Source organism: Otolemur garnettii, unplaced genomic scaffold (assembly GCF_000181295.1).
Source record: "Otolemur garnettii isolate 467f Iridium unplaced genomic scaffold, OtoGar3 scaffold00020, whole genome shotgun sequence".
Lineage (NCBI taxonomy): Eukaryota > Metazoa > Chordata > Mammalia > Primates > Galagidae > Otolemur > Otolemur garnettii.
The window spans coordinates 4,404,705-4,428,379 of NW_003852415.1; the positions used below are offsets into that span (position 1 = coordinate 4,404,705).

Genomic DNA, 23,675 nt, shown 5'->3' on the forward strand with positions numbered 1-23,675 from the left:
ATGTTCTTTTTCTCAAAAGAGCCTAAAAGTTTTTGGAGACTTTTGGCTAATTGAACATTGGTGTTGATGCTTCCACCACTTTGGGAAGAATTGGAGAATCTTGCTTTCTCACCCTAAAAATTCCTATTTCTAAGTCTCCTGATAGTGATGGGGCTTGGTGGGGATGCTATAGGACTCTGAAGGGAGGTCTGGGGTTCCTGTGTTAGTTCATGACACATGGATGGATTCCTAGTGTTGTGTAGCAGTGACAAGGAGAGTCCCCTCCTGGGCTGCAGCAGTCAGAGTTTTACAGGAAACAGATGGTATATCCAAGGGGTTTAATGCAGAATATTTAATGAGTGGACTACCTAGCAGAGGAATGGGTAGTTAGCAGAGGGAACCAACAAGTGGTGGGGAAGCACTGGTGGGGACTAACAATTGCAGGAAGCCATCACCTCTGTGATCTAGGTCTAAAAGGGTACAATGCGAGAATGGTGTTTCTGCAGCCCAGGGGCAGCTGGAGCTATGACAGAAGTGCTCAGACAAAAGGCCACTGCCAGAAAGCTGACAGGAAGGGCAGTAGTAGCCAGTGTGTGTGTGCGCGCGCGCGCACAGACATCCAGGCTTTTCTCTCCTCTGTTTTCCCTTCTCGTGCTCACCATTGGCTAAACGCAGCTAGAAGACAGAGGTTTGGGGAGCTCCAGGGATGCAGCCATGGGGTCAGCCTTCTGGGGCACAGGGTAGGAAGGAAGAGCAGAGAGAGCATCTGGGAGATACAGTGAGTTGTTGGGCACACGGGCCAACCCAAACATGGGCTCCACTCCACATCAGTGCCATTTTGGTGAGTGGACGTACCATAAGTGTGTGAGACGTTGTTTACCTGTGAGTGTAAGAATCATAGGATGTGAGAGATGGAAGGGCCCTTTAGAGTTCTGCTTGTAAAGTTCTTTTACTTTACAAAGGAGGATTCTGAGGCCCAGAAAGGGAAAAACAACTGGTCCAGGGTCTGAGCTAGTGAGGCCAGCTGGACTGGAACCCAGCTCACCTAAATCCTGGTCCATCTTGCCTCTTCATTTGTGAGCTGTGGTCGATTAATGGCTGATTAAAAAAAAAAAAAGGATTACTGCTGAGCCAGTTAGACTATTGCTGGTTAAAACGGTTCAAAGACCTCTGGGAGCAGTTTGCTTTGGCTGCAGGCATTTGCCTCAAATGATCTCCTCTCTAAATAATGTCTCTGATCAGAATAGGCTGCCTGTTTCAGAGTGTGGACTCTGGAGCTATGCTAGTGGGACTGAATCCCCAGCTCTGTCCTTATAGAGTAATCTTAGACAAGTTCATTAACTCTGTACCTTAGTTTGCTCAACTGTAAAATGGGGATAATAAAGATAGCCATCCCATTATCTCATGCAGATTCTATGAGTAAATCTGCTTAAAGCACTTAGACATCAAGTGCTTGATAAATAATAGTGTATATGTGTGTCTGTATATGTATGTGGCTATATACATATGTATGTATATGCATGTGTGTATATCAACTACATATCTCTCTATCTCTATATGTTCTACCCCAAGAACTTAGTTTAGAATTCTGATTTACGGCTCGGCGCCTGTGGCTCAAGTGGCTAAGGTGCCAGCCACATATACCTAAGGTGGCAGGTTTGAATCCAGCCCCAGGGCCCGCCAAAACAACAATGACGGCTGCAACCAAAAAATAGCTGGGTGTTGTGGTGGGCACCTGTGGTCCCAGCTACTTGGGAGGCTGAGGCAGGAGACTCACTTGAACCCAGGAGTTAGAGGTTGCTGTGAGCTGTGATACCATGGCACTCTACCCAGGGGGACAGCTTGAGGCTCTGTCTCAAAAAAAAAAAAAGAATTCTGATTTAGATGCATGTGGTTCTTACCATTATTGAGATATAGCATCTGTTTTTCATAAGGAATTTTTCCTGTCCCTTATAACAGATAAGAACATTGAAGGGCTTGGGTGAGGTGTCTTGTGAGATTCCTCAGTCATTCAGAGGCAGATAAGAAATCCCTGTTCTCTGTGTCATTCTAGCCCTTGGGTTGGAAATTAATTCTAGATTATTCACCTTGATTTACTTCCTCCCAGGTATTAAAAAGAAAAACTCATTAGCTTTCCAGCAGGTCCAGGCCAGTTTGACCGCCTCACAGAAGCTGTCTGGAGCCAGCCAGTCTCTCTCTCCCTCTCTCCTGCTGGCAAGCCCCCAACTCCCGCTCTCTCACTGGCAGCACACAAATGTATAGGAATCAGTCTGCTGCTCCCTTGGCAAACGTGAAACTGCCCTCTGGGTAGCTGAACCCTGATCTTCTGGCCCTGTCTGTGCTGCCTGCCTTTGTCTTGGTGGGACACTCTCTGCCCTGGGCAGGTGTGAACACAGTTTCCTGGGCTCCAGCTCCGGCTTCATTCTGTTGCCTGGTTCTTTTCAACACAGCCCCAGCAGGGGCCTTGCTCATTTTAGGGATGCTGCTGGTAACTCCACTTGGCCTTCCCACTTCCCCTACCTGGGCCTTCAGAGTCTCCCTCTTGCTGAGAACACAGTTTCCTCCTAAGTGGTCTTTCCTTGTTGCTTAAAAGAGGAACCTGGTGATTTGATTTCTCTCACTTTCCCTCTGGTTGGCTGTCCTTTGATGGTTTCTTCCGGATGATTCACTTCCAGGACAAGACACACAACACCTGCCTGAAAACCATTCCAGGACTTTCTGCCCCAGAAACACAACTGGGGATGCTGGAGGTTCTGAAATAAATGAATTGCTTCACTTTATGGCTTTGGTCGCTTAGTTGCACTTTCTTCTTCTTTTTTTTTTTTTTTGAGACAGAGTCTCAAGCTGTCGCCCTGGGTAGAGTGCCATGGTGTCACAGCTCCCAGAAACCTCCAACTCATGGGCTTAAGCGATTCTCTTGCCTCAGCCTCTCAAGTAGCTGGGACTACAGGCGCTTGCCACAATGCCTGGCTATTTTTTGGTTGTAATTGTCATTGTTGTTTGGTGGCCCGGGCTGGATTAGAACCTGCCAGCTCCGGTGTATGTGGCTGGCGCTTTAGCCGCTTGAGCTACGGGCGCTGAGCCTTAGTTTCACTTTCTATCTAGCTTCTCCCGTCATATCCCCTCCAAATTTAAAAATCCTTCAATGGCTTCCTAGTATACTTGGACGCTCCCAGGCCCTGTGAAGCCCAGCCCCTGCCTGCCTCTCCTACCTCCTCCCATGTGCTCTCTCTGCTTCCATCACACTGGGTTCCTTTCTGTTCCTCAAAGATGACAAGCTCTTTCCTACCCTGGGACTTTTGTACTTGCCATTTCCTCTGTCTGGAATACTTTCCTCTGTCTTCCCCACAGCTGACTTCCTCATCCTTCGGGTTGTGGTGTCTCAGCGAGGCCTTTTCTGACCACTCTGTGCAAAGAGGCTGTCTCTGGCCTCTGCTTGTTACTCTTCACCATGCCCTGCTTCTTCCCTCCTTGGGGTTTACGACATCCTGAGACTACTCTGTTACTTTTTTGTTTGTTTATTGTCTGCTCCTCTTCCCTGATTCCAGCCAAATGATGCGCCACAAGGGCAAGGTCTTCATCTGTTTGGGCTGCTATAACAAAAAATCATAGAGTGGGTAGCTCATAAACCACAGAAAGCTATTTCTCCCATTTCTAGAGGTTGAGAAGTCCAAGATCCATGTGCCAGCAGACACCACGTGTCTGGTGAGGGCCAGTTTCTTGATTCATATATGGTGTCTTCTCGCTGTGTCCTTACATGGTAGAAGGAACACACAAGCTCCCTCAGGTCTTTTTTGAGACAGAGCCTCAAGCTGTCCCCCTGGGTAGAGTGCTGTGGCATCACGCTCACAGCAATCTCCAACTCCTGGGCTCAAGCGAGTCTCCTGCCTCAGCCTCCCAAGTAGCTGGGACCACAGGCGCCCACCACAACGCCTGGCTATTTTTTGGTTGCAGCCATCATTGTTTTTTGGCGGGCCTGGGCTGGATTCAACCTGCCACCTTAGGTGTATGTGGCTGGCACCTTAGCCACTTGAGCCACAGGCGCCGAGCCTCCTTCAGGTCTTATTTAGAAAGGGCACTAATCCCATTCATGAGCACTCTGCTCTTATAAACTGATCTCCTCCTAGAGGTCTCCTGTCTTAATATCATCATCCTAGGGTTTGGATTTTAACATATGAATCTTGTGGAGACACACACATTCAGACCATAGCAGTGATCTGTTCTGTTTTGTTCACCGTTGTGTCCTCAGCACCTAGTTCCTCCTGGGATCCAAGTCCCTGCTCTCATGGAGCTTATTTTCTAGTGGAGGAGACAGACAAAAACCATTTAGACAAATGAATGATACAATTTCAAGCATTGATAAGTGGTATACTAAGTAAAGCAGTGTAAAGAGATAAAGTATGGCTCAGAGAATGGGGCGATAGGTGGGTAGACAGTAACTGGGAATGGCCTCTCCAGAATAGTGTCATTAGCACAGAGAACAGATCGCCCCGGTGGAGCAGGCCTTTGAAGATACAGGTGTAAGGGCTGTGAGGCAGCAGCCAGCATGGCAGATTGAGGGATAGAAAGGAAACTGGTGTTGTTAGAGTGGGGGTAAACCAGGGGAAAGAAGGGCAGGAAATGAGGCTAGAGAGAGACAGAGAGAGAGAGGAGGGTGGGGCAGGTCAGGTAAAGGCTTTGGGTTTTCTTTTCAGTGTGGTCGGACACCTTTGAATAGAATATTCAGTTACTGATGTACTCATACCATCTCATTTGATCCTTACAAAAACTTATGATGTAGGTAGGACTGATAATAGTGTTAGCCACATTTTACCAAGAAAGAAACTAAAGTTCTGCTACATTAGAAAACTTGTTGTAAGTCACACAGTTTGAACAAGATTTTTTGACTCTAAATCAGCGTTTTTTATGTTCGTTGTGCACTGAAATCCTCCCAGGAGCTCTATAGACTGTCTATGCCTGAGTCCCATTACCAGAAATAGATTTAAGAGATTTGGGTGTGGCCCAGGAGTATTGTTAAAGCTCTTCAGGTGATTCCAATGTGGCCACCTGTTCCAGTCTCCCTCCTTAACAGAACCATTCCACTAAGGTGTCCATTCAAATCACCTGGGGGAACTTTTAAGCCTTACTGGGTTCCAGACCCTACCCTAGTCTCCCAAATCAGAATCTCTGCAGCTGGGGCTTATGTATAGGTTTGTTCTAAAAGCATCTTGTTTTCCTATTTTGGAGCTTTCCATCTTTATTTTTTGATTTCCATATCTCCTGTTATATCCTTACTTGTTCTTCTTGGGTTTTATGTCTTTTTTATTCCTTTCCTGCCATTTTCATAAGATTTCAGGAAGGAGCAGATTTAAATGAGTGTATTCAATCTATCATGTTTAACTGAAAGTCTGCTAAATTAAAATTTTTTAAAAAATTTAAATACTTGACTTTAGTACAAAAGTTTGCACATTCATCGTACAAAATTCAAGTACAGTATTACAAAAGGGCATAGAGTATAAACTGAAAGTGCTCTCACTTCCCCCATTCTCACTTCTAAGGTTTAAATGATAATAATAACTTCGTCTTTAAACTTAAAAGTTCAGTGATAACTGAACAGTGATTACTGTTTGTAATAAGTTTATTCTCTTCTCTCTCTCTCTCTCTCTCTGTGTTTTAGATTATCAACTTTTATTTAAATATCCTGGTATCTTTTATTGTACTCACTCCACATTTATGCTTTTATTTACATGACTTTTTGCGCACCTGCACTGCTTCCCGACATCCTTCTCTTGGGAGCTCCCCTTCAACCTTTACTTCCAAGCCTTCAAGTCAATTCTTAGTCTCCAGAGCATTTCAGAATGTACTGAGCACAATTAATGCTCCCTTCTTTGTGTTCCTACACCACTTTGTTCACACCTCTATTTTAATACTTCTCACACCATTTGGAAGTTATTAATATTCTTATCTCACTGCTTATAAATTGCAAACTTGAGATGGTGGCGGCTGTATTATTCAATTCTATACTGCTGCTATACCCTGTTGCTCTATTTTTAGCTCCCAGTTTGTGGCTTGTCTTTTCTTTTTATAATGCCTTTAGATAAAGAGAAGGTTTTTTTTTTTTTTTAGAGAGTCTCACTTTGTCGCCCTCGGTAGAGTGCTGTGACGTCACAGCTCACAGCAACCTCCAGCTCTTGGGCTTAAGCGATTCTCTTGCCTCAGCCTCCTGAGTAGCTGGGACTACAGGCACCTGCCACAACGCCCGGGTACTTTTTGTTGCAGTTTGGCCTGGGCTAGGTTTGAACCCACCGCGCCCTACTCACTGAGCCACAGGCGCCACCCTAAAGAGAAAGATTTAAATTTCATGTAGGCAAAGTAGAGTGAAGCTTTCTTTATAGCTTGTGCTTATGGCTCTTAATAAACCCTATCCTGAGATCTGAGAGCATAAGGATATTTCCCTTTATTTTCTTCTAAAAGTCCTAAATTTAAGACTTTAATTTCCCTTTTAAAGTCTTTAATCCACCTGGAATTAGTTTTACAGGATCCAACAGATAATTGATTGTTCCAGCCCATATTCTGAATAGTCTATCTTTCCCCTATTGCTTTTTTAATTCCAGCCCTGTCATACTTCCGGATTTCGTAGGTGCCTGGATCTGTTTCTGGGCCCTCCAGGTGATTCCATCCCCGCCGCCGCCTATTCCTCTATAATAAATATCACAGGGTATTAATTTTTACAGCTTTATAATACGTGTTGATATATGTAAAAGCCAGTCCTTGGAACACATTCTCCTTCAAAGTGTTTTGGCTGTACTTTGCCCTTTGTTTTTCATATACATTTTAGATTAGTTCGTAAAGGTCCAGAAAAAAAAATCCTGTTGGAAATTTGGCTAAAATTCCATTGAATCGATAGACGAATTCTAGCCCCTCCCCCCCAACACTGTTCCCTCCCTCACGAAGGGAAAAGGTCAAGAGACGTTTATGGAATGAATGGATGTCTGATAAATGTCTCCAATGTACATCTTATAAGTCGGCATAGGATAAGTAGAGGTCAATAAATGAATGAATGGTGGCCAGTGATAACTCAGATTACCAAGTACATTCTTACCGTTCGCCTACTTGTTCTAATAGCTTATTTAAAATCTACAAGTCCACAACCCATCCTTCTCTAAACGCGAATCTATGAGCTATCTGGAGTGAGTCCTGAAGAGTTGTCAGTAAGAGTCCGCTACTGCTGCCTAGGCAAAGTCAGAGTCCAGCGGACAGCGCCTGGGATTTCGCCCTGCCGGCGCTAACCCGGCTGTGGGTCTCTGGCCAGTGCGCGAGGGGCCGCGGACTACAAGTCCCGGCAGGCCATGCGCGGCCGCGCCGAGAGCGATCAGGTGTCGGTGCAGCGCTGTGCGGCCTGCAGATTCCCACGGCGGGGCTGCTGCTGGGGACCCGGCGCGGCGGCTCCGCTTGCCTCTGGGTGAGTAGGAGCACCTCGCTGGTGGCTGGCGCGGAGCCCAGACTGACCCGGCCGCGGGGCGCGAGGGGGCCAGCGTGGACACATCGGGAGCCGGCCTTTGCACCGGCTCTGCAGCCGCCCGGGGACCCAGGGAACCCTTGTCCCGAGACCTTGTCACCCCGGCCTGGCGCGCGGCCACGTGGCTCAGGTGACTAGTAGTGCTCCGCCCCCTCTTGGATCTCCCCTACTTGCGTTGTCTCTTTAGCTTGGTGCACCGGTGGGATTTAGTGAGGACTGTCTACTTGGGTGGCACAGTCTTGCGTGCACACGAGTAGGTGGACCTGGAGGCGAACCTCAGGTGGCTCACCCAGACGCTGTTACCCTCAGGTGGCCTTACACTGCTCAGAGGCACAGGCGTCTGGGGCTGGTCTGAGCCAGAGTAGGGGGCGACGCAGGTATCTCAGCCATCCACTTGTGGTTTGCACGACGTGCCCCTGGTCTCTGCTTACCTCCAGCATCTTGCAGGGCCCAGCGCTTCCGAATTGCACAATAAATGTGTGCCAACGACCGTGGGCATTTGGAGAGAAGCCTTTAGGAAAGACGCCTAGTACGGCGCACTCCCAGGATTAAGTAGCATTTACTTTTCTTTCTACTATCTAGGAAGTCATTCAACAGATATTTATTGATTACCTCCGTGGTGCTTGGCACTTAATGGATGCTCGAGAGATAATTGCAACCTCGAAGTAAATTAGACTTTGTGCTTTCACAATTTTTTCTATAACAGTTTTCTTGTTGTAGTGGTTTTCAAACTTAATCATGCATGCTCATCACCTGGCATTCTTGTTTCAACACAGAAGGCTGGATGCCCATCTCCGAAGATTTTGATTCAATAGGTCTGGTATGGGGACCACGAATACATTTCTAACATGTGCCTGGGGATGCAAATGCTCTTGGTCTGGGGATTATACTTTTGATTACCCCCTTTTTATAGGAGAAAAATCCTCTGAACTTAAAGCACCAACTCTTCACTCCTGGTTGTGAGTCTGTCTGTCCTTATTTGCCAGTTTTACTTTTGTAGTTAAATGTGACCACGTACTTATTACCTTGTGCACCAGTTCCCCTGTATTTATATATACGTTTTCATGTAGTTTACACTCATCACTTTTCCTGGTTATATTTTATCTTATTGCCTTGTTATTTAGTTGGCCATTTCTCAACTGGCCTTAGGGATTTGAAATTTGATCTCTGCTACTAAAGTTTGCATTTTGTTCCTTTCTGATATACACTCTTACCCTTGTCAGACAAGGGACCTGTAAGATAAGAATAATGCTTGGTTCAGCCACCCATTTCTCCACCAGGGCAGTTCACTGAATAGACTCTTTGGGTTTAGATTTCCATGTCCTGGGGATTCCAGTGGCCTGCTTCAGGGTCCTGCTTGTTCTTGTGCACTCTTTGCTGTGTTGGATGGAGCTGTCATTGGATTCAAGTTCTGGGTCCATCACTAACTAGTTTCTTGGTTGAGTTTCTTACCTTTTTAAAAACTTTACTTCCTTATCTGTAGAATGAGCCTCTAATAGCATGCACCTCAGAATCTGGTTGTGCAACTTTGCTTCTTATTGGTGTCAGGGACCAGGTGTCTTTGATTTCTTTGATTACTCCCTTCAAGGGTATTTTTGCGTCTTTTCCAGCTTTGCAGGCTGACCAGAAGAAATAATTTTCATTTGTCTAATACAGTGGTTCTCAACCTGTAGGTCACGACAGGTTGAGACTGTATTAAAGATTCATGGCAATAGGGAGGTTGAGAACCACTGGTCTAACAGTATCTCTAGGAAATAGGAGGAGGCTGCGGTCACTTTATGGGATTATTGGAATTAAAGCCCTAAGAGCCTTTTCTTTATGGTAATTCTCTTTGTGCTCCATGCAGAGAGAGGGGACTTCAGGCCTGTAGTCCCAGAATGTGGCATGGGTAGAGGGCTGCAGATGAATGGTAGCCACTTATTGACCCCATGAACAGTAAGTGCTTGATTTCCTATTTAGTTCTGTCTAGGGGATGGACATTTAACGTGTCCATCAACTTCCCATTTGTAGAACTTCCCATACTCTCCTGTTGCCTGGTTTCATGACCCACTGGGGTGTTTCCTGTGGTCCAGCGAGATGAATTCTATTCTTATCATTGATTTGACAGTAAAAAAGCTCTGTCAGCTTTGCTGCTCGCCTAAAGGTTTTATAGACTGAAATGGTTTGTTTCTAGTGAGGAGCATTGGTTGATCTTATGATTTGGTGTTGATCTCCAGGGCTTTAAGCATGCCTGGCACTGTTTGGGTATGGTAGAGGGTCAGAAATTATAGTCCCACCCATAGCAACTGGTGCATTTACTTGAGAACAGTAGTAAGAACCTTAATGAACAGGGGTTCTGGTGTCCCTTTCAAAGAGGTCATATGCCTTAAAGAGAAGCTCTGAACTCTTGGAGTGGGAAGGCTCAGTTCAAGGTCTTATGCTGCCATTTTACTAGCTGAGCCATCTGGGGCAAATCACTCACCCTCTCTGGTCCTTGATTTCCTCATTTATATGTGGGGATAATATTTGTCTCACCTGACTGGGCTGTGTGGACTATCTAATTAGATGAGTGTAAGGTGCTCTGTGGAGGTTAGTCATTGCTAATATTATTATTTAGTGATTAGGTTTTAGGTTCTTGGGGGCCTTAGACCCCCTGCAAGGTTTGTGTGCTGTTATGAGAAGTAAATCAGGTGAAAGTCAAAAAGGCAAGTAAACCGAACAGGGCAGGTGATTCATTAGCAAAGGGTTTAATAATGAAAGGTGTTTTTCAATGACAGACATATTTCATGCCTGACAGGGTCTTTTAAAATACCCTGCGGAAAGCAACTCATTTGCATGTTAAAAACTCACTGACACCTCATAGAAAACTCTAGTTCCAGTGTATTTAGACTCAGTTTGGCTCCTATATAATCTATTTTATGTATTTCAATTTCCACCTATTTTATTACCAAGGAGATTTAGAGAGTTATGTCTGCTGTGCTTCCCTTTCCCCACCTAGAGGTGGTTTCAAAGGTGGCGGAGGCCCCACTACATACAGAGGGCAGCTGTGGAGATTGGTGTAACAGGAGTTCAGTTGAGGCAAGGCCTGGGAGCTGGTGTTGGGGGTAATAAGGGAGGATGACTACTGAATTGTCATGGCAGGGCAAGTGTTTTCACCTGTTGGGCCTGACAGGGTGCAATTTATCCATTCATTGATTTATTCATTCAGTAAATGTTTTTGGAGCACCTACTGTATGGTAGGCCAGAATTTTGCAAACAACAACTTGAGGGCCAACTCTGGCCACACCTGTTTCTTTGGGTATCTTCTCAGGTTATCTTGTGCTGCAATCCTGGGTGGAGTAGTTGTGTCAGACAAGTTCTAGCATACAAACTACAAATTATTATGGCTCTTTTTTTTTTTTTTTTGAGACAGAGTCTCACTTTGTTGCCCTCAGTAGAGTGCCTTGGCATCACAGCTCACTAACAACCTAAACAGCAACCTAAACTCTTGGGCTTAAGCGATTCTCTTGCCTCAGCCTCCTGAGTAGCTGGGACTATAGGCACCTGCCATACCACTGGGCTACTTTTAGAGATGAGGTCTCACTCTGGTCTTGAACTCTTGAGCTCAGGCAGTTCACCCTCCTCAGCCTCCCAGAATGCTAAGATTATAGGTGTGAGCCACCGCACCTGGCCTCTATATGGTTCTTTATAGAAAAAATTTGTGGGCCAGGCTTGGTGGCTCATGCCTGTAATACCAGCACTTTGGGAGGCTGAGGTGGGAGATTGCTTGAGCCCAATAATTTGAAACCATCTGATAGGCCCCAGCTCTACCAAAACAAGAAAAAGCTAGCCAAATGCAATGGTGCATCCCTGTAGTCCCAGCTACTTGGGAGGCTGAAGTGGGAGGATCACTTGAGTTCAAGTTTGCAGTAAGCTATGATCAGGCCATTGCTCTTCAGCCTAGGTGATAGAGTAAGACCTTATCTTGGGAAAAAAAGAGAAAAAGTCAAAAAGAAAACAAAGAGATCTTTGTTCTAGGCAGAGAGAACTGCAAGAGCAAAAGCTCTGAGACCAGAATGGGTCTAGTGCAGTGGTTCTCAAACTGTGGCTTGCGACCCTCAGGAACTGTATTAAAGGGTCATGGCATTAGGAAGGTTGAGAACCACTGGTCTAGTTTGTTTGATGATTAACAAAGAGGCCAGTGCAGTTGGAATGGGATGAGTAAGGGGGAAAATGGCAGGGCATGAGACCCTACAGGAAATTGGGGTCCAATCATGTAAGGCCTTGTAGGCTGTGCCAAAGGTTTGGCTCTTTGTCTGCATGAGGTGGTAGCCATTGGAGAACTTAGAGCAGAGGAGTGCTTAATCTGACTTTAGTTTCCATGTTCACTGGGGAAAAACTTACTCATTCAATCATTTATTAGCAATTGTCTCATTTTATTTACCTCTCATTTGATCTTGAGCTCCTCTTAGGAGAGTGGCCATAAACTCTAGCCCTGCCTGGACAGAAATCCAAGGGATTTGGTCATGGATGTTTACACTATGCCTTTCATGACATATTTCTTTATCCTAGTGGATGACCTAATGCCTAAATGTCCGACTCATGATCTGGTACCCTTCTCACAGGAAACTTGTTTACATTGGTGGACATCCTGTGGCTCTTGTCTGCCCTGTGTCCAGCTTATTCCTAAGAGAGGCCTCGTTAGAATGGGAGTTAGGGCTGGGAGTGTGGATCAGGTGAGACACAGAGGAGGCAGTGCAGCAAAACAGGTGACTAACAGAAGCCTTTTATTACTCACAGATCTCCAGGAGAGGAGGTGTCCATGAGGGCCAGTGGTAGTCTGGAGACAGCAGAGTGTGTGTGTGTGGGGGAGAGAGAGAGAGAGGAGATCTGTGGACTCATCAAAATTAAGAAGAAAATGGTCTATAAGTGACACAGCTGAGATTTGAATCCCCATTTGACTAACTATGAAACCTTTAATGCTACTCTTGACTTTTTTTCTTCTGCAGGGTCTGGGGACATGGCCAGAAAGGCTCTCAAGCTTGCTTCATGGACCAGCATGGCTCTTGCTGCTTCTGGCTTCTACCTTTACAATAACAAGTACTTGGACCCTAATGACTTTGGCGCTGTCAGGGTGGGCAGAGCAGTTGCTACGGTAGGTTTTTCTTATTTCGTGGGTAGCAGAGAAACTGCAGTACTACTTGCACATGTTCAGATGTGTAGCACATGAACATGCTTTTCATACATGTGTGGGGATATGCATGTACCTTTGCATGTGCCAGAGCTCCCTCTACACCAGCGATTCTCAACCTGTGGGTCGTGACCCACAGGAACTGTATTAAAGGGCTGTGGCATTAGGAAGGTTGAAAACCACTGCTCTACATGGTTGCACAGGCGGATGTATACAGCCTCGGTCATCTCAGAGTTAAATAGAATGGAATTGTGTAGGGTCTCTGTTCTGAGGCCTTTACATTTTAGGTTCTGTATCTTTTTTTTTTTTAATTATTATTATTTGGGATTCATTGAGGGTACAAAGAATTAGGTTGCACCGATTGTATTTGTTAGGTAAATATCCTCTTATAATTGTGTAGGTTCTGTATCTTATTTCAGTGACAGACTTAGAGGAGCAGTGTTCCTTCTAAGTGTTCTTTCTCTAATTCAGCATTTCTAAAGCAAAAGCACAAGGAAGGAAGACTTTACAGCTTTGAGGAGATTCTACTAGAAAACTTGATCTCTCTTCAGAGAGCTAGCATAAATTGTTCTGAAGTAGGACTGATACCCAGAGTATCTAGGCCTCAGAGAATTTTGGGAATTCCTTTGAGCCCCAGAGTGACAGAGAATCTGAGTTGAATATTTGACAGTGAGGCTCGGCGCCTGTGGCTCAAGTGGCTAAGGCGCCAGCCACATACACCTGAGATGGCGGGTTCGAATCCAGCCTGGGCCTGCCAAACAACAATGACGGCTGCAACCAAAACATAGCTGGGTGTTGTGGTGGGTGCCTGTGTTCCCAGCTACTTGGGAGGCTGAGGCAGGAGACTCGCTTGAGCCCAGGAGTTTGAGGTTGCTGTGAGCTGTGATGCCATGGCACTCTACCCAGGGGGATAGCTTGAGGCTCTATCAAAAAAAAAAAATGAATATTTGACAGTAAGAGGGTTTTCTGGCTCAATAGGAACATCATCCTGGCGTGGTCATGTCCTCTTAGCCCTGCTGACAGCGACTCTTCCAGGCAATCCTATATAATTGCCCCATGGGTGGGTAGGTGGCCACATGCTTTGGGCATTTCTTCCTTTTTTATCTGCTGCAGGATGAACTCATCCTTTCTTCTTCTTGGTGTAGATTCACTCTGATGCACTCTTTTTTGGTTGTTATCTGACCATTTCCTTAATTCTAAGTATTGTCAGGGTTCTTCTGAGCCTGACTCAGAGGGGGCCTGTCCTCAAGGGTAAGCTGAATCACAGAATCAAGACAGACAAATAGATTTCAGGTAGATGGCCTGTGAATGATGAAATAGTTCCTAAGTGCTTACTGAGTGCCTTCTTTGGGCCCGCCATTGTCTTCTATGCTTTGAGGGGTAGAGATGAGGTGTCCCATCTAGACTCAGCTTTGAAGGAACTTCTGGATAAGGAGTGCACATATAAAAACAGTGTGAATCCATGCATTGTGTCAAGATGACTACTGCCGTGATCTGACACAAGTGTGAGCACTGTGGCCTGTTAGTCAGGCTGAGAGTTCTCAAGGAAGCAGAGTTTGAATGGAACCTTAGAGATGACAACAGTTGGAAAGCAGGGAGGAAGGTACTAAGCAGTGCTTTAGAAGCCAGCCACTAAGCTGTCTATTCCTTTTTTTGTTGTTGTTGAGACAGAGTCTCACTGTGTCGCCCTTGGTAGAGTGCTGTGGCGTCTCAGCTCACAACAACCTCCAACTCTTGGGCTTAAGAGATTCTCTTGCCTCAGCCTCCCAAGTAGCTGGGACTACAGGTGCCTGCCACAATGCCCGGCTGTTTTTTGTTGCAGTTGTCATTGTTGTTCTAGCTTGCCCAGGCTGGGTTCGAATTCTCCAGCCTCAGTGTATGTGGCTGGTGCTGTAACCACTGTGCTACGGTTGCCAAGCCCTTAAGCTGTCCATTCTTTAAAGGCCAGGCTCTGGTCTTGATCATCCTTGGACACTCTCCAGCACCAGGTTTTGTTCCTCATTGGTGTTTAGCAGGTGTAAGTTGAATAGGAGAAAACTTGTAGAGTACGGACAAAGGAACGGAATCTTCTTACTATCAGCCTTGTAAGCCCCTTAATGTCCAGGGTCCCTGCTTGCTCAATTCTAAAAAGGAAGGTTTGGCACTAGGTAACCAATCCCTAGGCTCTCTCTGTGTCTGAGATACCATGGATCCTGTAATTTTCTGATTCACCAAGGATAAGGGGACCTCTCTGGAAGTTTTGGTTAGCAGAGCAAACACAAATATAAAACGATGTTTGTGATTCAGAGAAGGGGATAAGTTTGTCCAAGAACATTCAATCAACTAGTGTTTAGTTATGTGTAAAAGTGCTGGGGGTTCCATGATGAACAGGGAGGACACACTTCTGTCCTTATATAGCTTAAATCAGCGGTTCTCAACCTGTGGGTCATGACCCCTTTGGGAGTCGAACAACCCTTTCACAGGGGTTGCCTAAGACCATCCTGCATATCAGATATTTATATGATGATTCATAAAAAATTACAGTTATGAAGTAGCAATGAAAATAATTTTATGGTTGGAGGTCACCACAATATGAGGAACTGTATTAAAGGGTCACAGCATTAGGAAGGTTTAGAACCACTGGCTTAAATTCTATTGCAGGAGAGACAATCTGTAATCAAGGAAATATGTGAGTCAAATAATTGTGAATGGTGATTTGTTACGAGAAATGATTGAGAGTTCCTGCCTGGGAATGGGAGAGGTGTGGTTGGGGGGGCAGAGGTGGGATTTGTGCAGAGCTCTGAATGCCAGGAAAAAGCCAGCCAGGCTAAGATCCAAGGGCAGAGAATCTTAGGAGTGGGACTGGCCACTCCCCTAGACATAGATGCTTGTGTCAGGGGCTTACAGCTGCAGGGCTAGGGCAGAGGAATAATCCTTGAAGTCTAGGCACTAAACTTTTTTCTCCCTTGGTTCACAGACAGCTGTTATCAGTTACGACTACCTCACCTCCCTGAGGAGTGTCCCTTATGGCTCAGAGGAATACTTGCAGTTGCGATCCAAGGTATGGGATGGATGGGACCCATCTCAGCCAGGCCAGGACTGGATGGGTCCTGAACGGCTGGTGGCTGGCCAGCAAGCTTCCTGCATGCAGCTGGAGGTGGGTGGAGGGCAGTGTGGGGGCATAGGCCTGGGCCATTGGCTGTCAGGGTTTTGGAAGGAGGGAGAGGAGGATTACCTCCTTCTTCTTGTTGAGGTGTTTTGGGTCTGGTAGATAGACTCCAGGTCCCGTGGTACTGAGGTTATTAATCTACATATGAGATGCTGTTGGGGAGGCCAGTGTGTGTTTCTGGGGAGTAAAAGTGTCTGGGATGACTCAGGAAGGATGTAGGCTCTGTCCCCAAGACAACTCAGCCACCTTCTAAACTGCTTTGTCAGGCAAAACCCAATTGAAGGAGGTTAATTGCTTTTCTGTTCTCTGAAGTCTACTCTGGGGCCTCTTGTTGGCCTCTGTGTGGCGCTGTCGGCCCCAAACTCTCTGTTCTTACTTGGAGTCGGGCAGTTGATGTTGATGCTACATTTAGATATCCCACAGAGTTGGAGGATCAAGCAGGGAGGGCATTTTTGTGTATGTAGGTTGAGTTCAAGGTCAAGGGCCGACATCTTTGGCTGCTCCAGAGAGAGATTAGTGATAGACTGGCAAGTCTTTGCTGAGGCAGTCCTCTCAGTAGGGGTGCCCTTTGCCTTTTAGAAAATTCCTAGTCATTCTCTTGGACTCATCTCAAACACCAGTTCTGTGATCCTTTCCTTCTCAGTCATCCTATGTGGATGGAATAATTAATTTTTAAATCTTTTTTTAAACTTTTTATTATGGCAGTTTCAGCCACCCACCAGGGTAGAGAGAATAGTGTAATGAACCTTGGTGGAGCTGTCATCCAGCTTTGGAAATTATCAACATTTTGCCCATCTTATTAGTCATCTACTCCTGCTTTTATTTATTATTCCTTCATTTGTTTTTTAATTTATTTATTTGTTATTTTTGCTGAAAGACCTAAATGCCAATCCTGGGCATCATATTATTTTCACTGTAAATACTCCAGTGTGTGTCTAGAATAGGTGAGGTTCTTTAAGGAGACATACCTACATTGTCATGATCATACTTAACAAAATTAACAATTCCTTAATAATCTCTAATAGCTAGTCCCTGTTCAAGGTTCCCTCATCACCAAAATGTCTTTTTATAGTTAGTTCAAATCTGGATCCAAACAAGGAACATATATTATGTTTTGGTGATGTTTCCTAAATCTTTTAAAATCTTTAACATTTTCTCTCCTTTTTTTTTTTTTTTTTTTGGAGTTACTTGCTCATTGAAGAAAACAGGTCATTTATTCTGTAGAATTTTCTAAATTCAGGAGTTGGCTGATTGCATCTTCAGAGTGTTATTTAATGGGAGATACATTCAAATGGTACACAATTCAAAATATATGATCTTTGAGACATACCAAATGACCCTCCTACCCGTGTTCCTCAGGTACCAAGTTTCCTGTCTGGAGGTGATCACTGCTTCTTGTGTATCCCTTCTAGAGATATCTTCCTATTTGAACTTAATTTCTTTTTTTTTTTGGAGACAGGGCCTCAAGCTGTCCCCCTGGGTAGAGTGCCGTGGCATTACAGCTCACAGCAACCTCCAACTCCTGGGCTCAAGCGAGTTTCCTGCCTCCACCTCCCAAGTAGCTGGGACTACAGGCGCCCGCCACAACGCCCGGCTATTTTTTGGTTGCAGCCATCATTGTTGTTTGGCGGGTCCGGGCTGGGGATTTGAACCCGCCACTCTAGGTGTACGTGGCTGGCGCCTTAGCCGGTTGAGCCACAGGCGCCGAGCCTGAACTTAATTTCTTTATCTTTATTCTTGCCACATAGTTGGTTACATGTATTACTCTCTTTTTAGACTATTTGTTCCTTTAGATCAGGGAGTACGGCTTTCATTTTTGGGTCTTTTACCTCTAGCAGTCATGCCTTGGGCTGAGTTAATTCAATATTTTGATGCCAGGCTTTACCTCCTGCCTCCTTGCCTTTTGAGAGGTCTGAGATAGAATGCAAGGTTTATAGTCAGAATGCCTGAGTCGATGCCTTGGCTTTGGGAAATTCATCTAGCCTTTTGCGGTTGCCATTTTTCTTGTTTGTAAACTAGAGATGGTTATACTGCTTTTTCTTTTTTTTCCCTTTTCCTTTTTTTATTTTGAGACAGAGTCTAACTCTGTTGTCCTAGGCTAGAGTGCCGTGGTGTCATAGCTCATAGCAACCTCAGTCTCTTGGGTTCAAGTCCTTCTTTTGCCTCAGCCTCCCAAGTAGCCGAGACTATTACTTTCCATGATGCCTGTCTAGTTTTAGTAGAGACAGTGTCTTACTCTTGCTCAGGCTGGTCTTGAATTCCTGAGCTCAAGCAATCCATCTGCCTCAAAGTGCTAGGATTGCAGGTGTGAGGCACTATGCCCAGCGATTTATACTATTTATTGAGGATTTTTTTTTTTTTGAGCCAGAATTTTACTCTGTCAGCCTGGGTAATTTTGCTCTGTCACTCTGTCACCAGAGTGCTGTGGTGTTGTCATAGCTCTCAGCAACCTCAAACTCATGGACTTAAGCAATCCTCGTCCCTCAGCCTCCCAAGTAGCTGGAACCACTATGCCGGGCTAGTTTTTCTATTTTTAATAGAGATGGTGTCTTGCTCTTGCTCAGGCTGGTCTCAAACTCCTGTGTTCAAGCAGTACACCTGCTAGAGTGCTGGGATTACAGGTGTCAGCCACCACACCCAGCCCTTATTGAGGATTTTATAGGTGATATCTGAGTTATTGTGAAATAATAAGGCAGGTATCAAAACTAAGATGTGTCCTGTAAGTTATGCTCCATGAGGAGAGACTTGGTCTGTGCTATGTATATATATATCCGTGTCTGCAGGTCTTATACAGACACATACCATTAACCAGGACACAGTAGATCCTGAATAAAGGTTAGTTGGATGAATGAATGAATGAGATGTTAGTTTTTATGGAGAATTTCAAAGCCTCTGCCTCTGAGGCTTATGCTCCCCTGATTTTCCCTGTCACCTTCTCCATCTGACCACTGCTATGGACCTTGAAACCCCTTCCCAGAGTGACATTTTGAGGTGGGCTCCAGGTCAGGACATAGGGGCAAAGCCTCTGCCTTGGGTAGTCTGCAGAGCAGATGGGTGATCAGTGTGTGAAGTCACTTGCCCATCACGTGTAAGTCATCTGAAAGGCAGTGGTGCTGCAGCTCCTGGAGAAGCTGACAGCTTTGGGGGATGCAGAAAGGAAAGTGCAGCCTGGCATTTGACAAGAGGGCATCACGTGGTGGCTGGCACCAGATAACAGTGTAGACCGGTCTCTAGAGTTGTGTGGGAAGAGGGAGCTGGCTGGCACTAAAGAGCACGAGTAAATACTGCAGGAGTGTTTTCTTCCATCTGAACGCTTATCCCTTCTCGTCAGCAGGCCTGATAAAGGAGTGAGCTAAGGGTAAAACATAATTATCTCACCTGTCAAGCCAGCATCTCAAGGTCCCAGAGTATGTCAGAGCCAGGAAACTAGCTTGGCAGGCAGTGATGACTTTGAGCAGCACTTCCAAGGTTGGCACTGGCAGGCTGGGATCTCAGTGACTCAGCTCTGCATCCAGAGGGCTGGGAGCCAGCGTGCAGAGGTGTGCTCTAGAGGCACCTAGTCCTTTGCTAGGCAACCAAGGGGCTAGGGAGGGGCTAAGGTGCTCTGGAGAACTAGATCTTTGGTTCCTAGGATGATTATAAACTGAGAAGTATGTGAGCTGACCTAAGGAAATCATCGCAGGTGTAGACGTCCAAGCAATGGGCCAGAGGAGGCAGATGGACTTAATTCTAAGGGGTTGGGATATAGGGATACTTGTTAATTTTGAGGTTCAGGAGCCATTCTCATTTTGGAAAATAGCATCCAGACTTTCCTTTGAGGAGCTGCCCTATCTCAGATACTCTCTATGAGTTTTGGGTAGGGCTCCCTCCACCCTTATTAGCCAGGTAATCAGTGGAGTCCCTTCTGCTGGTCCTAGAGATGATTCAAGGATGAGGACTTGAGTCAGTTCTGGCCAGTGAACTTCACCTCCAGGACTTTTGGGGGGAATAGTGGCACTCTTTCCTATAGGGTTAGCTGAGAGTGTAGGATGTTGGCTTAAAGCTTTTAGCAGCTATCTTGCTAGCACGAGGGGAAAACCATCTATGAATGGAGCTAGTATTGCAAAGAGATATGTTATTTGAGTCCCTAGATCTAGCTGAGCCTGAAGCTAGACTATCACTGGGATTTTCAGTTATGTCTGCCAGAAAATTCCCTTTTTGTTTAAGGTAGTTTGAGTTAACTTTACTGTTACTTGCATCCAGTGAGTCTTTTGGTATACTGGGGATTCTTAGAGAAGCAAAAGTGGCATTTACAGAGGTCACAGAAACACCCCTAACTCAAGGGGAGAAATGAAATTCAGGATTCTAGTGCTTAATGAGGGTGAGGAGAGGATTGGATGGAGCTGGGTGGAATTTGAGCCATTTTGAACCTAGCTCCAGGTCCCCAGGCTCCCAGTGTACTGTCAGGCACCTCTGCTTTCCTAATTGCAGCATGGTGGCAGTGGGTTCTCCCACTGCTCAGTTTGTAGGAATGGAGAGGAAAAACTTAGCTTAATAGGCATTGTGGGCCTGGTGTGGTGTCTCAGTCCTGTAATCCTAGCGCTCTGGGAAGCTGAGGTGGGAAGATTGCTTGAAATCTGGAGCTTGAGGCCAGTCTGAACAAGAGTGAGACCCAGTCTCTACAAAAAATAGAAAAATTAACCTGAAGCAGTGGCAAACACGGGTAGTCCCAGCTACTCGGGAGGCTTGAGGCAGAAGGATCGCTAGAGCCTAGAAGTCTAGGGTTGCTGTGAGCTATGGTGATGCCACTGCACTCTAGCTGGGGTGACAGATTGAGACTCTGTCTAAAAAAAAAAAATTAGACATTGTAGGTTATTTAAACCAGCCAGAGAGAAGTTCCAGGGTGTACGGTCTGCTTTGATAGCCCTTTCTCATTGTAATGAACAAGTTAATTGTATCCTGTTTTCCTTATTTTGTTTGTATATTTGTTAATTGGAATTCTTCTGTAAGAAAGAGCTGTCCCTTCTCTCCCAGTTATTTATTTTTCTCAGCACGAACACATGGATATTTATTCTATGGGTTAATACATCCAATATATAATCCAAACAATCCTTATCCTTTCCATCTGAAACAGTCGTTTATTCTGATGCTCAAATGGTTCCAACTTTGGCCATCACTCCTTCAGGGTGGCTCCTCTGCCTTCTGATATACCCCTGACCTTTTTGGGGGTACTGTCTTATTTTCTTGTACAAGATGCTCAGGATCATCTTGTATTTTACTTGCCGCAGCCTTGGGATCCATTACTTCTCTAATGGCCCTGGTTCCTTTTCTTGGAGAATGCTGTTTAGAGACCAAGATTTGGAAGCTAAGTGTGCTCATTGCTACTGGGGTGCTGTTACTTCTAGGCCCTTCCAGGAGACAGAGCAGGGAAAGATATGTCTGACACTAATTCATGCATACACAATAGTTCTTCTGTCTTTTAAGAAACTGTGAGTTCAAATGTGTATCTCCAATTCTAGGCCAACTCCACAGAGTCCCTATTAGTTTTCTCCCTTTCCTTATATGTGTCTTTCTCTGACAATGAGAAACCTGCCCATATTATTGACAATATAGTTTCTTTCTTCTTCTTCTTTTTTTTTTTTTTTTCCTGAGGCAGTCTCACTCTGTTGCCCTGGGTAGAGTGCTCTGACATCATAGTTCACAGCAACTTCAAACTCCTGGACTCCCACAACCCTATTGCCTCAGCCTCCTGAGTAGCTGGGACTGCAGGCACCTACAGGCACCTGTCACAACGCCCAGGGGTCTCTACCACAATTTTAGTAGAGATGGAGTCATGCTCTTGCTCAGGCCGGTTTTGAAATCCTGAGTTCAGGCAAACCACCTGCCTCAGCCTCCCAGAGTGCTAAGATTACAGACATGCCCGGCCTATAATATATTTTCTTACTTGTTTAACTCTGATATACCTTAAGATCCTTGAGGCATACAAGAGCAGAGAGAGAGGCTTAATATGGGTGAAGTTGAATAAAAGTTGATTTGGAAAGATGGGTAGAATCAAAACATGTACTGTTGGGGACAATGTGATTTTGGCTGAGAGTGATGGGTGAAATTTTGGAGATTATCTATAAGAAACAGAGATTAGCTCAATGCTATTGGTGACTAAAGTATGGATGAGTGAAGGGGCATACTGGCAAATAGAATTAGAGCTAGGTCACAGAAGGACTCAAAGGCCACGTTTTATATAGGTAGTAGGGAGCTATGAAAAGTTCTTGAGTAAAGTTATTAAGCCTTCAATGAATGAGAATGTTTGAAGGTATCAGTTACTAAATCATTTTTGAGCTTCTACTCTGTAAGAAAGAGGGTAGAAGTGTATGAATGTGTGTGTGAGAGAGAAAGAGAGAATGAATGAGAGTGAGAAACCCTTTCCTTCCTTAATCAGAGTCATAATGTAGGAGGGGACCTTGATTGCTGCTATGACTATGAAGCTTTTTAGCTGAGCTCAAATTCTTGTTACTAGGTAGGTCTCTGGGCTGCTGTGGTATCAGGTGCTTCAAGTCAGCAGCATGTGTGTCTGTTTGATTAGTTACTATAGTACTTAATATTTGGACTTAAGGAAGTCATGATTAATAATATCCTTCTCTGCCTTGTCTGAGAAGCAAAATCAAGGAGTTTGAAATGTCAGCTACATTACTAATAGAAGCAGGGCTGGTGCGTATGGTTTGGGTCTGAAGTAAGTGGGCTTGCGGAACTTCACCAGATTTGATAGACTTACCTACCCAGGCACAGGCACAGTGAAAGCTCTCAGATGAGGGCCAGCACTTAGGGAAGGGAAGAGCTGAAAGTCAGTCCTCTCTGGACAAGCAGACCCCAAAAGGAGAGGAGAAATCAAGGGGCGAGTGAGCATCCTGTGTTTCTTCTCTAAAACCCTCCAGTCTGACTGGTGATTCCTCTTTGCACAAGGAGTGAGGGAGAGAGAAGAGAGGTCCCCTCATGTGCTCCCCTGAAACTGCAGTACTGGCTGAGAAGGGGAGGTAGCTGTCAATTTGCTGTAAGAACCTTTTGTGCCCATCAAATTCTGCTAAGCTTTATGTCTTGTTTAGGGACACAGGTTTCTTTAAGTTGCAGTATAGGGCAACAATTTTGGTATTATTGAAATCTACATTTAAACACTATCAACTTTTAAAACCATGAGATACGTAAGGTGTTTTGGGGAAATGGGGTTCAATTTCTTTCTTTCTTTTTAAATTAAACAGTTGAATTGAGTAGAGAATGATTTACAAATTGGGCAGCTCCCAAACCAGAAGGGATTCTATTTTGGTCAAGGGGGCAGTTAAGGACTAATGTCAGATGATTGACTCTATATTCATTCCATTGAACTTGAGAAAGACATCTTGGGCATCAGCTAGTTCAAGCCTCTAATGTACAGATGCAGAACTAGAGGTGCAGAGAGAAGTGATGTGATTTTAGCCCCCAGGTTTGTGGCAGATCATGAACTTGATCTTGACATCCAAATCTTGCCCAATCTCATGTTCTTAGCACTTTATAGTCTGTTGTCTCTCTGTTTATCTGCTTCCAATCTGGGACAAACACCAAGTTGGATAGAAAGTGGGGACAAAGATGCCTGTGCAGTGGCTCTTTGCCAGCTGGTTGTGGCTGCTGGAGGTGCCCCGCTCCCCAGTTCACCTACCCTAGCCTGAGCCTGAGCCTGAGGCTCTGCTGCTGCCTGTGGTGGGTTTGGGAGACATGGGAGGAGGGAGAAGGGAAATAGAGCCTCCTCCCTGGAACTTCCTTTGCTCATTTAGTCAAACAGCCAAATGGTTAATTGAACAACTGCTTAGCATTTATGTTCCCCAGTAGAGGAGAGTGTAGACCCTTCAGTGGAATTGGTGGTCCTTAGGGTTTTGCTTTGGGAAAGTATTTCAACT

The 23,675-nt window shown here is 45.2% G+C and overlaps 1 protein-coding gene across 1 annotated transcript in view; it reads left to right on the forward strand.

Annotated features, from left to right (window-relative positions):
* Window positions 1–7,561: 7,561 nt before the first annotated feature.
* ADCK1 (aarF domain containing kinase 1) overlaps window positions 7,562–23,675 on the forward strand; it is a 109,480-nt gene continuing 93,366 nt past the window's right edge. Inside the window, exons 1-3 of the mRNA XM_023511590.1 lie at window positions 7,562–7,607; window positions 12,445–12,590; window positions 15,583–15,666. Coding sequence (XP_023367358.1) covers window positions 12,456–12,590; window positions 15,583–15,666 — 219 coding nt within the window. The 5' untranslated portion in view covers window positions 7,562–7,607; window positions 12,445–12,455. The remainder of the gene's footprint in view (window positions 7,608–12,444; window positions 12,591–15,582; window positions 15,667–23,675) is intronic.